At 38.5% G+C, this 15,870-nt stretch overlaps 1 protein-coding gene across 1 annotated transcript in view; it reads right to left on the bottom strand.

Moving 5' to 3' along the window:
- PEPD (peptidase D) overlaps positions 1 to 15,870 on the bottom strand; it is a gene marked incomplete at its 5' end in the record, with an annotated part of 142,942 nt that overhangs the window by 57,666 nt on the left and 69,406 nt on the right. The window contains one exon of the mRNA XM_082319613.1: positions 6,042 to 6,110. Coding sequence (XP_082175739.1) covers positions 6,042 to 6,110 — 69 coding nt within the window. The remainder of the gene's footprint in view (positions 1 to 6,041; positions 6,111 to 15,870) is intronic.

A 15,870-nucleotide genomic window follows, 5' to 3' on the forward strand; every position in this document is an offset into this window, starting at 1 on the left:
TAAGCAATGATAACGGAGGAGAAAGATGCTGCCTTAAGTTTCTGAAGGCTCTCAATCTAAAGGGCTGGATCATGTTAATATTTTGAAAGCAGTAAGTTTTTATTGTTAAGCATTTTTTAGCATATAAGAATCACTATGTAATAAGACAGTGAAGAACCATGTTTCAGAATCATGGGAATGATTTTCTGATACAAAGTGTATTTCTTAAAATTATACACACTCCAAAGGGAAAAATTAAAGTTGTTAAATCAAGAGTTTAAAAACCCCACAGAATTAAGGCTGCAACAGATTTGTTTTGTGATGCTGGTCTGATGGCTTAAGCACAGTTTTACAACCAACTACTAGCTGGCTGCTTTTTACTTCCTGGACGCCTGACTTGGGAACCTACGCTGTTGAGCAGATAACTAAAAACAGCCCTATAAAGCCTGCACACAAGATCAAGACAGACGTGAGCTTCCTTTTGAGATGTCCTGTCTCCTGGGCACTGGCAGAATAGTTCCTTCTGGCCACAATTCCCATTTTCCACACCAGGACACTTTCATACTTAGTTTGCTCTGTCTGAAAAATAGATCTGTAATAGGGCAATGGACTGCAATCAAAAGAAAAGGGCCTCCTCTGCCAGGCGACATGTATGGCAGGAGTCGTGTTTCCAGCCTCAGCTGTCTCCTTCCATGCGCAGGTGACAGCAGCAGAGACAGCTCCTACCTCTGTGTTGGACTATCAGCCTGACGAGAGGAGGCAGCATCATTTCCAGCCTGAAGAACTGTTTCCCAGGTGGAGGGCTACGATTTGGGAGGGGGGTGGGAACAGCACTTGGAAGCAACTGCAACGACCTTGGTGCTATGCACGACACTGTTTCTGAACTCACATGCTTGCTATTTAAGGAAAAACACAAAAATAATAAAAAATCCCCAACACCTGGCATGCGTACACAGGCTCTCACACACACACACGCTCCACAGCAGTTTGTCAGGATTTTAGCTGCAGATACTATTCCTTATCTCCCTCTAAAAATAGGGATAAAGCAGGAGAAGCAAATAGCACATGCATATATTTATGATCAACTTTTAAAAAATTATCATGAAGCCTAAGGGCATGACTCCATGCTAATGTATTTGCAGATAGCTTGTTTACTTATCATATGCTGGCAGCCTCGGTGTCATATACCATACCAGCTGCATAAACAAGTCATATATTCAAATACGAGCACTGCGCAAATGCTTTCAACAATAGACATTGCAAATACAAAGATGGGGGATTTCTTTTGCACATTTTAATGTAAAGGTTTTAGTTTACAAAATATTTCTGTAAGGTTCGGCACCAACTGTTACGGAAGATGCATGAAAAATCTGTTTTTCAGCACCGTTAGTGAAGCGTTAAGCAGCACACAATCTTTCTTGGCATTTGAGACTCCTTATCTGTCACGCACATCTTGGCTCTGTCGCATAAATGGGATCGTACCACAGAGAGCACAGTTGGTGCTGAAGACCAGATATGCACACCATATGCATTTCAGGTTTTTTTGTCTGTTTGAAGTGATTGGGGCAAGGAGGTCTGCTCACTTGGGACTGGCTCTGGGCAGGTCCCCCGGGGCTGAACACCCATGAGCAACCTAGGCACAGCAGACCTGCTCCTGAAAGCTCTCCCAGCTGTTTTTCACCCAAAAGAAATACAGCACATGCACTCCAGGACTGGTCCCTGGCTCTGAACAAAGCGCTGCAGCTGGGGACGAGTGGGAGATCTTGCTTCAGAAATGCACTACTGACCCAAATTAAAACACTGATGTGGAGACACCTCCAGCCCATTCCTGCCAAGAGGTGCAACTCCAATCTTCCTCACAGGAAGCATCTTTACCACCGTCTCAAGATGAAGTCAGGAAAGATACTTTAGGAGCAACGCTACAGAAGGGATGTGTACCCACAAGGTAAATCATAGAATCATAGAATCGTTAAGGTTGGAAAAGACCCTTAAGATTATCGAGTCCAACCGTTAACCTAGCACTGCCAAGTCCACCACTAAACCATGTCCCTAAGTGACAAATCTACATGTCTTTTAAATACCTCCAGGGATGGAGACTCAACCACTTCCCTGGGCAGCCTGTTCCAGTGACTGACTACCCTTTCGGGGAAGAAATTTTTCCTAATATCCAACCTAAACTTTCCCTGGTGCAGCTTGAGGCTGTTTCCTCTCATCCTATCACTTGTTACTTGGGAGAAGAGACCGACCCCCACCTCGCTACAAGCCCCTTTCAGGTAGTTGTAGAGAGCAATAAGGTCTCCCCTCAGCCTCCTCTTCTCCAGACTAAACAACCCCAGCTCCCTCAGCTGCTCCTCCTAAGACTTGTGCTCCAGACCCTTCACCAGCTTCGTTGCCCTTCTCTGGACACGCTCCAGCACCTCCATGTCCTTCTTGTAGTGAGGGGCCCAAAACTGAACACAGTACTTGAGGTGCGGCCTCACCAGTGAGGTCACCAATGCTACACAGCTAGCCAGAAATTGTTCATAATCAGTTAGACTTTCAAGGTGGTTTCAAAACAATTTAAACAAAACCCCCAGCCACTGGCAAAGCAAATGAGCCTTCCTGTAGAAGCTATTTCTTTTCTTCCCAAGGAGCAACAGTTGAAAGGTCTGGCATTAGAGCGCCAAAGTCGGGGTTTAAAATGAAGCGCTGTGGGGAGATGCGGATCACTGGCAGCTCCGCTCCCTTCCTGGAGGTCAGCACCTCTGAAAACCACCACATGTGGGGATGTCGATGTCTGCCTTCAGGCAGTCAACCTGAAAAATTCTCCAAGAGATTTCTGTGTATCTATTTTTATTCCTTTAATAATTTGCCTCTAACTGGTGCCAAAGACATGTTTGTTACAGAAACAATTGCATGAAGTGGTGGAAAAGCTGCAAATTAACACCACTGAGAATGTAAGCAGTAGGAAGAGATTCAGATTACTAGGAAAGGAAAAATGTCCCCAAAATACATTTTAGATCAGAAAACACCCTGCAAACAAATGATTAGAAGAAAGAGAAGGAATGTCAGCAATGTGTTAAGAACAGGACTAAGCTGAGCATCAAGCATTACAAAAAGTGCAGCTATTAGCTCTACATTAAGAACATCTAAAGAAAAACGAACAGACCATTAACTAAAACAGCAAACTATTTTCATCATGATTTAAATAAAAAAATCAATCCAGAAGGAAGCACTAACATCCTTCTCTCCACTTTTTCATCTAAGAAATGAAATCTTAAAAAGTTGTATTGAAAAGAAAGAAAACAGATTCAATAAATATCCTAATCTTATCCAAAAAGCTTTACTTATGGTGAACCTCAGATAGAGGAAGGCATTGTACTGCACTATGTTATTCTTAATCACTGGTATCATCTGTTGAGAGTTGTCATCTGCCTAGAGACAAGAAGATCTGAACCTAAGTCTAAGATGTCACAGTATCAAGTGGCAGCTGACCATGGCTTCCACGGTGGTGGCAGAGATACTGATGCCTCCACCTCTACCTACCTCCAGTTGGAAACTCTGCGCCTGGTTACCAGTGGATGCCATCCATTGTAGGGTCACCAGGACACACTGTGCACGTAACTTAACCTTTGTTTTCCCCTTTGTAAAAATGGTTACTTGGTACACTAAGATGCTTCAATGAATAATTCATTAGCATTTGAACACTACTCGGAAGTCAACACTTTGTAGATTAGTGCTAAATATATCCAAGTACATTTATCAAATACTACCATTCTCATTTAATTGCACCTACGTGACATCTGTTTGCGCTTCAAACCACTTACAAGCTGACAGTGTTTGAAAGCATCGCTAACTACAGGGCTAACCTCTCTATGTGATGACCTGTAATACTAATATACGTGTGTTGTTATTCTCAACTGATTGGACAGTGAATACCTAAAGCATATTTGGTCACACAAAATACTAATTTACCATCTCCTGAAGAGTGTAACACTGGACAGGGACACCAACAAATGCATGCACTCAATGTGTGCCAAGTGACTTATTTCTGTACTGAAATATAGTATTGATTACTCTTGATTTCCAGCTTAGGGAGCATCTTTTCTAAAATCTGAATAATAAACTTGGTTTTTATTTAAAAGCATGATTCCCTTCTACGGAAATTACTATCAGGCCTGTAATCTGAAAAGGAAAGATCCTGTCAAAATATCACAGTTTTAAGTGTCAGGAAAACAACACCACTCAGCATGAATAGAATAAAACAAAACTATCCAAAAATCCTAACTGCAAAAGCTATTTTTCATCATAAATGTAGTTAAGTGTAATATTTACAATGCATGACATTTTCATGGTAATAAAAAATGCCTATTATTTTTGCCATTATTATGTTAATTGAATTCATCAAATAGATCTACTTACATTCATTTTACTAGGACCTAGCTTAAAATGTTAATATTATTCACTCTTACTTCATCACTCAGTCAGAATACAGAAATCTATGGACAAAGGCCTTTGTATTCTCTTATGTAATTTTTTTTTTTTAAATCAAGTTTGTCTGCACTTTTAATTGTAGTGGTAGGATACAATGCCAGCTCCCAACTACAACAGTGAGTCACAATATTGGTAGGACCTTGCATTTCAAGGGCAGCCCTTCTCCATGTATTAAATCCTCCAGCGGTTCAGAGGCAGCTCAAACACCATTCCCATGCCCTGCTAAGACCCTCCAGTGTGATGAGACAGGACACCCAGGAAGCTCCTGTCATCACCCACTTCTGAACTACTGTTGGGGCCTTCCTCCTCCTGGGTTCCCTGAGTCACAGAACGCCAAGTCCTGGGTTTTTCAGTCCTGTGGAGAGTTTAGTCTGTCCCCACGGCGTCACAAGGACCCACTACACAAGCATACTGTAGAGGTTTCTATAGGTTTAGCAAAGCCATTGATGTTCTCTAGTACTCAAACCAGATCCTGCAACATGGGTTCTGATTCACTCTAAGTGAATGTGAAGTCTGTATGGCTGTGAAAAACCATACACAGGGACAACTCGATTTTACCATCACAGCCTGTGACAATACCATAGAGAGGGAGTCTCATTTCAATGGGATGTTAATTCTCAAGTTATACGATGGTACTTAAAACAGGAAACTTAAGACAATTTAGATGCACAATTTGCCATAAAACTGCTCATGCTCCTACTGCAATTTTGCATATAAATTGGAAAATTGCATTTACAAATAAGCGATTGAGTAAACAGCAGAAAGAAGCAAAGATGCTAATTGTCCTTATTACCTCCAAAGCAATATAATATTATTGTCATTAACGTAAAAATTATTTTTTTATAAGTGTGTGTGACTTCAGTGTAGGGCAAATGTTCGTGAGTAGCAGCAGATCTACCAGTAGAACATATATACCAACATATATGCCTTATCTGTCATATATCTGTGATTAGATTAATTCCACTGACTAAATAAGATTAATCTCTGCACAAAGCCCACAGCTGTCCTTCAACATGTGTCCTACACTACTCTCTTGAAATTCTGTAAATTAAAAATGTCCATTTCTACAACTATAGGGATAACTTTTATAATACTTCCCCAAATATAATACCTTCAACACTAGCTGTTCAGCAAGAAAAAGAGAGAGCAAAAAATTTCCAAATTCCAAAAAGATTAGTTTAATTGCATCCTAACCTTTGAGGCAAAGAATTTTGAGAATGATATGAAATATTTAAGCTGTATTTCAAAGATAGTATTTTTGAGCAACAGAGAATATCTCTAAAGCCCTTCTCCATAACACTATTTAATAAAAAAAGCCAATTGCAGCACAGATGTGAGCATAAACATGATCTTGGCAGTAGCAGCAGTCGTTGGGGAATCTCTTGAGTGCAGCAGAATCTGTAACCAAGTTATTGCTTTAAGACACAGTGCTAGCCACCTTCCTTTGGCTTTTCCAGAAGAAACAGTTCAAAACTTACTCTGGTGGCACTTGCAAACACATCATTTGCCTAAGAGGAACAATTCTACAAATATCCAGTGGGAAACTGATCATAAAGACAGCAACAGTTCAGTATAAACCACTGACTTACCTGCCACAGATGCAAGTGTAGGAAGTGTGGCGCATGCCACCTCGAGTATAGCAGTAGTGCTGGAACAGGCTGCAAAAAAAGAAAGGTGGTAATTAATAATATATTCAAAACCACCACAAGACAGGGAGGAAAGCAAGCCTTGCTTGAGTACAGTGGTGCTTGGTGCAAATCCCTGGCTCCCCTACGAGGCTCTCTGCCCATTTCTGCTCAGCTGAGCACTCAAATTCACCCACATCCACAGCTCAGCAGCCCTGTGGAGCGTCACGCGATTTCCACAAAGCCCATTAAGCAACTCTGCAGCGGAGAAGAGGGGCTCGAGTACAGCTCAGTAACTTCAAGTAGCAAATTGCTTTCCTTAACAACTCAACATAGAAGGGCAAATTATTGTTGGCAGAAGGTAGCTCATCTGACCATAGAATGAACGGGATGGTAATAGTTAAATGCTGGCCAAACTCTCTGAAGTGGAGTTGAGAAAACCACTTCTTGCTGCATTTCAAGTACACAATCACATCCATGATCCTTATTTTCAACCCTGCTGCCTTAGGTCTATGGCATGTAGATTCAGCAAGTCCAACCAACCCTTCACAGGGAAGGAGCCCACCAGACAAGGCAAAGCTGCTCTTCAAAATAATTTCAGCAGAAGCTCTCATTTTTACCACCTCACTGATACTCTGCTGAATGCGAACTAAATATCCCTATGTATGCGTGAAGCCTGAATCACATCTGACCACGTTGTACACCCTCCTCCCCGGACAAGCCAGCAGAGCTTTCCAATTATGTCAAGCCAGGCACTATCTGCTAGCGTCATGGTGCGTGCTGGAATGGACGGTCTCATGTTTTCTTGTCTGTAGTACGACAGACATAGAGAAAACAGAAGACTATTCAATTTCAGACTGTGGTACCTAAACACCTCTATGATCTTCCCCTGCCCAAACATGGGAAAAAATTAACACGGACTCAATCCCAACAGCAAGAAAATAACATGATAACATTAGGCTCAACAACCTATAAAGAACATTACAACACAACGTTGTTTGCTTTTGTGCGTGTGAGGGACAGGGAAGGGAAGGGAAGTGATAGCAGCCTTCTGCTCTCCAACAGTACTCCTCTTACAATGCCGTCCTGCTGGAGGAGCTGTTTGGCCTTAAAAGTATTAAAACATTTTCATCTTCACTGTCAAAGTCCTCTTCACATGAGGGCAGATGTGCCCAAAGCACAATTAATATAGGATTAGGTGCTTTAAGAGCTAAGCACATATCGTGGATCCTTTTATTCTTTTTGAAATATGCTCTAATTACAATCCAATTCCCTTTAATACTGAATGAATTTCAAAAACTCATTTGTTGTAATACTGAAATCATTTCATTAACACAGAGTGATAATGGTGCTATTCAAAGAATAGAGATGATGCGATTTTGTCCTTGTGCAGCAGCAACCCACAGAACACAATTAAAGTTCTTTGAAGGCTATTAAAGACATTACACACTTGTAAATCCAAAACAGATTTTAAAATTACACAAAATGACAGTATTTAAAGAGAAACAAAACAAAACATATAAATTAATCACACAAGGAAAAAGAAAAGCCTACATTTAGACTTAGTAGGAAGACCCAGTTTACAAGATCTCTTTTCTGCTCAAAATGCTGGAGTTTTACAAGGTAGAAATACTAATTTTTGTATTGCCCCAGAAACCAGTAATGGCAAAGAGTAGGCCAAATGACAGAGAAGCTAAGGAGAAACTCTGACATGGTGAGAGCACAGCAGAGGTATCAGTAAATTGAGCTAATAAAATTTATCACCTAATCTGTCATTTGCTCTGATGCACACATTTTTTTCACCAAATGGACATTTCATATGGAAACAAAGTTACAGATCTGCTCTTCCCTAGCATGCTTGCAATCAAGGTTTACTCTCTAAGACACAACACTATGCACAAACATTGTGCACAATAACATATTATACTGTTATATATGTATAGTTACATTTTAGGAAGCAACTTTTAGTGTATTTTATAGACCCTTCATCTTAAATGATTGAATAAACTATCTCCTCTAGACAGCAACTTTCAGTAACATTCTAAAGAGCTTTAAAAATGAAATAATGAAGGTTGTAAACATCTTTCCATCATCAGTGATGCAGGAATAGCAGGGTTTATTTTTCCATATGACAACTGATCACATATTCATGGTTGCAATTTATATGAAACTGTGCAGCCGAGTAATAGTATTCACCTTTTGCTGTACTCCCCGATTAGCAGTAAAAGGTGGTAAATAAATTAAGACATGCTTCGTATAATCCAGCTGTTGCCTGAACTTTGTTTCTGTTTTCTAAAAAAGGAACCTGATAGTTTCATCAAACATTATGGACTTTCTTTTAAGAGTAAGTAAGAAGTGGTTGCTTATGTGACTGAGCTGAAGATAGCACAACTTTGCCAGGTAATAAATTTTCCGCTAGTAAAACTACCCACATCACTTTTTTTGAATTTACTTTTTCAGGCTATGACTCATTAGAAATATGTTCATGCAGTTGGAAAAAAAAAATCCAGCATTTCTATCAGAGACAGCCAACATCCTTGTATAACGTGTCTTAGATAAGTGAAGGATTGCATATCCCTTTAATGGCAAACGCTGGCTTTTCAAAGCTGAAAAATGTATATATAGAATTAGAGAAGCTGCCAGTACTTTGTAGTTAAAATCCTGGTTCCACTGAAGTTAATGCAGATTCTGCCATTAGACTTCTTCACACCAGGATTTCACTGTCTACACACTGCAAGAATCTTTATCCAAAATTGCAATACAAAAGTATAAAGTCTGAAATAGTTGGATGGAATATAATTTAATCTGGCACTCCACATATATTGCACATATCACATCTTGAACTTTGCCTGGTCTTTTTGATTGGAGGGTATGTGTGTTCAGGCAGTTTTATGTTGGTGCTCGATGCTTTGCCGTGAGCTTTTAATGCAATGAACACAGATAGAAAAGTTAAGCACCTCTTTCTCTTCTCCTTCTTTCATGGGTTTCGAAATTTCCTGTCATGTTTTACGCAGTATTTCCCTGGAGGGTGTATGTATTACTTATCATGCACGTACTACCTTGGCGGTGTATACAGAACAGCCATTGGTGTATTTGCATGTTAGATGTTACCTTTTAAATGCATACAGCTTTATTTGAGCTGGCATGGGTTTTGCATTGCTTTTGAAACAACTTTTTTTTTTTTTTTTTAATAAATATAGAGGTACATCCTGGGTGTGGTGCTTTTTCTTTTTGCCAAAAACATCAGTTTCTTTAACAGGTTGACAATATGTGGAGACTGAAGGTAGTTTTAAAAACCTCACTGTTTTTTCCATTAACTTAAAAAAGAGCAAGTATTAGCTGCCATCAACTCAAGTAAATCTGACATGACTGCAGTTGCCCCCACCCTTCCAAGTTTGCTGAGACACAAGGTAGCGTTATCCCCACTGCTCTGCTGATTCTTCACTACCCTATTGACTATACTGATTTGAGAGAGAAGAAAACACCGCTTTCAGAAATAATGGGTTCTTCATCATTAGAAATAACAGAAAAAGTATATAGTTGCTATTTTTGAGATCTTATGGAGTATTGCATACATTCAAACAAAACTGCAGAATCCTTAAAAAGTCTCAACTTCAAAACAGCCTAAAAAGCCATTCAAGTAAAACCTACTATGGTTAGTCTTTCTGACAAATTATAAGAACCACTGTGACAACGATGCTTGTGTCTTACGATCATCTTTGGTCCAGTTTCTACTGCTATCTAATGCACACTGACAATTACAATCAGATCTGTGCTATGAATGTAAATTGAATCAAATAAAGTAGTTTAATGTCAACAGTTTTCCTAACTTAAGTGGATCTACGGAATAAAGGCACTTAAAGCAGGAGGGATAGAAACTATCTGTAACGACTTCCCTCACACTTCTTACTTATTTTCAGATCTTCCTCATCACTAGAATACAACATATCCATATACACTCAGCAGAGTGTGATTTTTATTTCCCAAAAGAAGTAAACAAATAATCTCTAATTTTAATTCTTGTCATCAGCTCTTCTTGACTTATAACAAATATTTATAAGAAAACCACATTTTCTATTTCTCAGCTATTCACTCCCGAAACCAAGACACTTCTAGATCAAAAAGGTTAAATTTCTAAATAAAAATGCAATTGAGTATTTTGGCCTATATCTTACAAAACAGGTAAAAACTGTAATTACAGAAAATGCAGTCAGTATGCAGAAAAGAAAGCTAGAGAGGGAACGAAAAGTGGCAAGAATATATGACAAAAAAACCTATTAAAAACTTAAGCCAAGTTTCTGTAACATTGCCTAATAAATTCCTCAGTGGCATCTTCTGATGGTCCCTCTACCCCAGCCCCACATCCTTAGTAACTACAGTGAAGCGCTGCAGAATGGGACATGCACATCACTTTGGGATGGAGGAATAATTACTCATTCCAAGGCTTCCGACGAAGGACAACCAAAACCACCAAATAACCCTGTTCATTATTCCCAGATACTGGAGCCACGTCAAGAACACCTGCTGGATAGTGGTAGTTCAGGAACCAGATTTTTAGATTGCGTATCAGAGAGATCTGCTGTCAAAAACGCAACTTGCCTTGTGAAGCATACAATGTACAGAAGAGTCAAGGACACTCATGGGTCAGTATCTCATTAAGGTGTTTATATTGAAAATATATTTATATAAAAAATTTTTCACACTGGCTCACTCACTGGTTTGAGGATGTTTCAGATCCACAATAATTTCCTAGTGCACCTTTGAGAAAGTTGCCTCCTAATAAAAAGAAACCTTTACGCACTTCAAAAATAGTATTCTTTGAACACAGCCCTTGAGACTTGCCTTGAAATGCAAGCAGGTGGTTTTGAACTATAAATTGGAAGCCATGGCAGCTTAAGGGAGTTCTGTACAGAACTTGGAGGATTTTCTGTAGTTTCTTTTTTTTTTTTTATGAGTACAGTTGGAAGATGTAGGTGAATATCTATTAGTTATCTGTGCACTGAATTTCTCTTGAATTATAACTAGAACATGCCCTTATGCTTTTGTACTGTGTAAATATCAAGCATAGCCATGAGACAGGCTAAAACCCAAAGCTTTTTTAAAGAATACACAAAAGACAAAATTTTCCAAAGCTGATCTCTCTATTTATACCAGGACTGAAAGCCACTGTTTTGATCATGTAGACACATAAATATCTCCACATGAGAAAGCTATAAAGCCCAAATAACACAAAACTGTTAAGCCACAGTAAATATAATTTGTCCATGATGTCTGAAGTATTTATACTAAGCATCAAACTAAGCTGGAAGAACCGCGCAAACAGGACAGAAGAGGCGGCATCAGTAACAATCCATCAGTGGATATACGAGCAAGGTGAGCAGCGCTTCCTTTAATCCCACGCTAGACACTGTGAGGTTCTTAAATACAGAGCATTTTTCTTTGTTAACCAATTTACTTTGGTAATGTCATTTATTTTCCATGGCCAACTAGATGCTTTAAGGTTTAGTTTATCCAATCCTATTTTCATTTAGTTCACCACACAACATGGCAGTATCGCAAAACATGTCTGAGGTTGTTTTAATACAAAAAAAGTCAGTACTTCATTGCAAAAGGGTAAAGAAGGGGAATGGAGAAGAGCAGGAGAAATAATCCAGTTTACTATTAATGAACAAATGGTGGATTACAAACTTGCACCAGAACAAGAAAATTAGCACTATGAGCAGATGACCAACGGTTTCTTCTACACCTCAGAGACAATATCATTAAAGATTTACTAAAGCAATGTTATTATTTAAGTGGTCTACATGACTGGAAATTGTTTAGAACAGAACTTACTGCTCCATGAACAACAGGAAACGAAACTACTTTTATGCATTGACTTCTTAAATCTGTCTACGCTACTCCTAATGAAAATTTTACAGATTCAAACCATTGGCTGGGTTATTTTGCATGCTCGTGGAGCAGAGCTGCTGAGCTTCCTATCAACCAGAAATACTGAAAGTAGCTATGCTTTGAATCATCTATTTAAAATTGTCCTAATTTGTATCATGAAGAAGCAGAAATAGTGTGGGGCTTTTTTTTAAATTTTAATCTTCTGAATTCCAACTTTTAGATTCTGTTCTCATTTTTGGTGTGCTTTCTTTACCTAAGTTATTTTTATTTATATGCAGCGAACTCCAGATAACAACAGATCCTTATAAGAGAAAACTGTTATTTGAGTTCAGTAGGGATAGAAGAACTGTAAATTTAGCAAGCAGGTATGACACATGAAGCTGGCAGCATATTAATGTAGCTACACTGCAGAACATCTATTATGAAATAAGGAAAAGCTGTGTAGAAGTAGCATAGAAGTGAGTGGTCTCACCTTTGTAATCAAAAATTCATGTTGGTATTTCTAAACGCGCTGCTTCTCTGTACTAAAATGGAAGACGAGCCAGAGCTCAGGGCAGGAACAGAGGGTAAGATTACCCCAAAATGCAAATATATTTTAAGAATACAAAATGACACAGATCAGAATGAATGCCATTCTTTCAGGAAACAAAGCCCACCAAAGCAAAACCCTTTCACCAGCCATTAAAGCTACCTGGAAACCAGACACGTTAAACAGAAAGTCCATAAATAATACAAAACTCGGCACTGTCACATACGTCATATATGATTTGCAATGACTGAAGGTAATTGATAATCTCAGTTCAAGAACAGAGAGTTTAGGTGAGGGGTAATTAGCATTTTAATTGCATAATTGGGAATTACAAATTACCTGTCTCGTGTAAAGAATAACTGAAGAGATTACATGACATTAGCTGGTATTTCATCTTTGGCTAAACTGCATGGGCTAGTGAATTTAGAGAATCTGGAATTGCATTTTCCTCACACACACACATTGTATTTTCTTTTTGTTTTGTAATTTCAGGGCTGTACTTTTATTACCACAGTTAACTATTCCACATGAAGCAAGTTTTCCCCTATCATTTGGAAACCTAAAATTTTTGGGACAGAGAACAAAGAAACAACATGACTCCACAATCCCACAGTAGTTTAAGAATGCCTGTGGAATTATCTCGCCTTCTCCCTCCCAGACAGATTGACATAAGTTTCTTCTAACAGCTCTGTTTCAGTTTAAAACCATTTTTTTTCCAGTATGAGGAAAGGGCAAGAGTTTTAACAGATACAGTTTTAAAGAAGTGCATATGCCCACTCACACTTGATTTGTCTTTCATCTAATTCTACATTGGTGCAACATTCCTCTACCTCACTCTGAAAATTCATCAAATTATGCATTTTCACAGAAGTTCAGCTAACCTATTTCATTACCAATGTTCAAACGCAAACAATGATTATATAAGTCTATAACCTCATACTCAGCTGCTGCTTTTCCAGAAGCTTGGCAAGACAACTGAACAAGTACCCTAGAGATAGGACAGTTGTCAGAGTGCTCTGTAAATACACCTTCTCAATAAGTCAATCTTTAAATTAACACTCGAGAAGCTTTTTAAGAAGGTCTTCAGATATGGTTGTCAAATTATTATTTTCCTGAAACTCTTTTAACTCTACTCGAAAAATTCACCTATCATTTGTCAGAATTGTTTGATTCATCTGCATGAAAACCGGCTGACTTATGGATTCAAATATTATGACTATTGAAGTCCTTACAGTTACTGTTTCATAGCAATTAAGCTGATTAAGATATTCATAGTACAAACCTGCACAAATTTTAATGTTAATTCTGACAAACTTGCAAGTCAAGGTCTACCTCACTTTCTGCTTTTTTGGTATGCAGAAGCTCAGCCTGCAGTAAGCGTGTGCTGTCAGCAGAGGAACATGCCTCTTCCAGAGCTGCTAAGTCTGCCAAGGGGCTGTTACAGAGAAAACAAATAAGGTTTACCCAAAGGATTGCATCAGAGCTCCAGTGAGTCAAAGAACCACCATTAAGTAACTGACAGAAAAAGTATAAATAGCACAAGAGATTGCCATCACTAAGACTCCAGCTATGATTAGACCACTGCAAGTAATGAAACTGAATTGATGTGAATAACCACCCCTGCAGCTGAGCGAGGTAACAGACCCTGTGTGCAGTTCTGGAGTCTACTGCAACAGCAAGTAGAACAGCCTTCAGCTGCCCTCCAGCTGCGTGGCTCAATACCGGCATCAGCAAGAACACAGCCGTAGAGCATGCGTTTTAAGGTGGGAACTTCTCCTCCTCCTACACTGCAATAACATCACCTTCTGTACGTTGCTTCATGCTCCTGCCTGCCTGTAAGTCTGGAACTCCCCATCTGTTGTATTTAGGCAGCTAACACAGCAGCAGGATCTCCTCATGCACTGCTCCTGTGCAGCAATGTGGAAGCTATAAAACCTTGAATCCAGGATTTACTTTCATCCATTTTCTACAGCAGAAGGACTTTTAAATGAGTTTTCAATCTTCACCAAATACATATATGGAAAACTGATCCCACTGCCACACTACAAAGCAACAATCATTAAGAATGGTCTCCGTTTTATTTCTTCACCAATTCTAAAGTCCATTTGGAGTCACGTCTGTTAGTAACAAGGCAGAACTAAGTTCTGCACTGGTCTAAATTTCATACTTAATCTAATATTATGGAAAGAGGTGGCATGAATTTTTCTTAGACTCATTGCTCTATTTCCAGCTCTAATAATTCTAGATCTCAACTGGCATATTTTAAATTAAATTTTTTGTAGTTTAAACCTATTTATCAACAGCTAATTAATGAGGTCTAAATCCTTTGATGACAGAATGATTAAACTGCATTTTAACTAATCCATCTTTAATTAAAATGCTGCCAGCAAACCATTTCTGGATGTGTAAAAAGGACACATTTATAGATGCTCCCTCTTTAACTATGCATTATGTAAAGCCAATAATTAGAAGAACTCATGATTTCAATTATATTTTAATTACTGTTACATATAAAACATGCTTTAATAGATGTAATGCAATACATTTTCTTTCTTTACAACTCACTAATCATTCCTATTGGGGTGACAACCAAATAAAAGGAAGTTTAATATATGCGCTAGTACAGGAATCTTGTTTTAGCTTTGAGCCAATTCTCTCTCCATTTCTTCTTTGCAGCAGAAAGGTACTTAATTATCTCCAAACCTGAAACACAAATGAATCCCTATAAATCCCTGTTAAAACTCTAAAATGAGATTAGTGGTAACTGACCATAATAAAGAGAAATGCTTTATCCTTATTATTACACTTGTATGTCTTCCAACTTCTTCAACTCAAAACACAAGGCTACTACAAATCTGCTAGTTAAGGAAAAAATATAAGACAACAATCTGTAGAGATTTTCCTGTTTCTTTCCTTTAATAGTTTTAAGAAACAACACAAGTCAAGAGATGCTTTAATTATTGCAGGAGCCATCAATTTTCATTTATTTAGGGTACCCCTTGGCCTCCATCTGGGAGGGGAGGGTGGTAGATGAACATAATGTGATGACTGCAGCCAACTCCCCATTATCTGCATTAATGGGAGGCTGAGACTTATAAATATGAAAGTGATAGAAATTTTAACTGTCCTTTACTATGGTTAAGTCAATTTTTAATGCAAATATGGAACACATTATTTCTTTCTGAATCACAGAGAGTATAGATAGCTGGTTGGGAACACTCAATATCCTGTAGGAATTCAACCTTTATAATAGCATGTTATTACAATAGATATTTTTTGCTGAGACAACCTAAAATGTGATAAATTACAGTTATTAAGCATGTTTCTAAACTCCCCATGTTCCAAGTAGTTGTATAAGACAGAAAATTCAGT

The sequence above is a fragment of the Platalea leucorodia genome (genome assembly GCF_965183815.1).
Source record: "Platalea leucorodia genome assembly, chromosome: 8".
Taxonomy (NCBI): Eukaryota; Metazoa; Chordata; class Aves; order Pelecaniformes; family Threskiornithidae; genus Platalea; species Platalea leucorodia.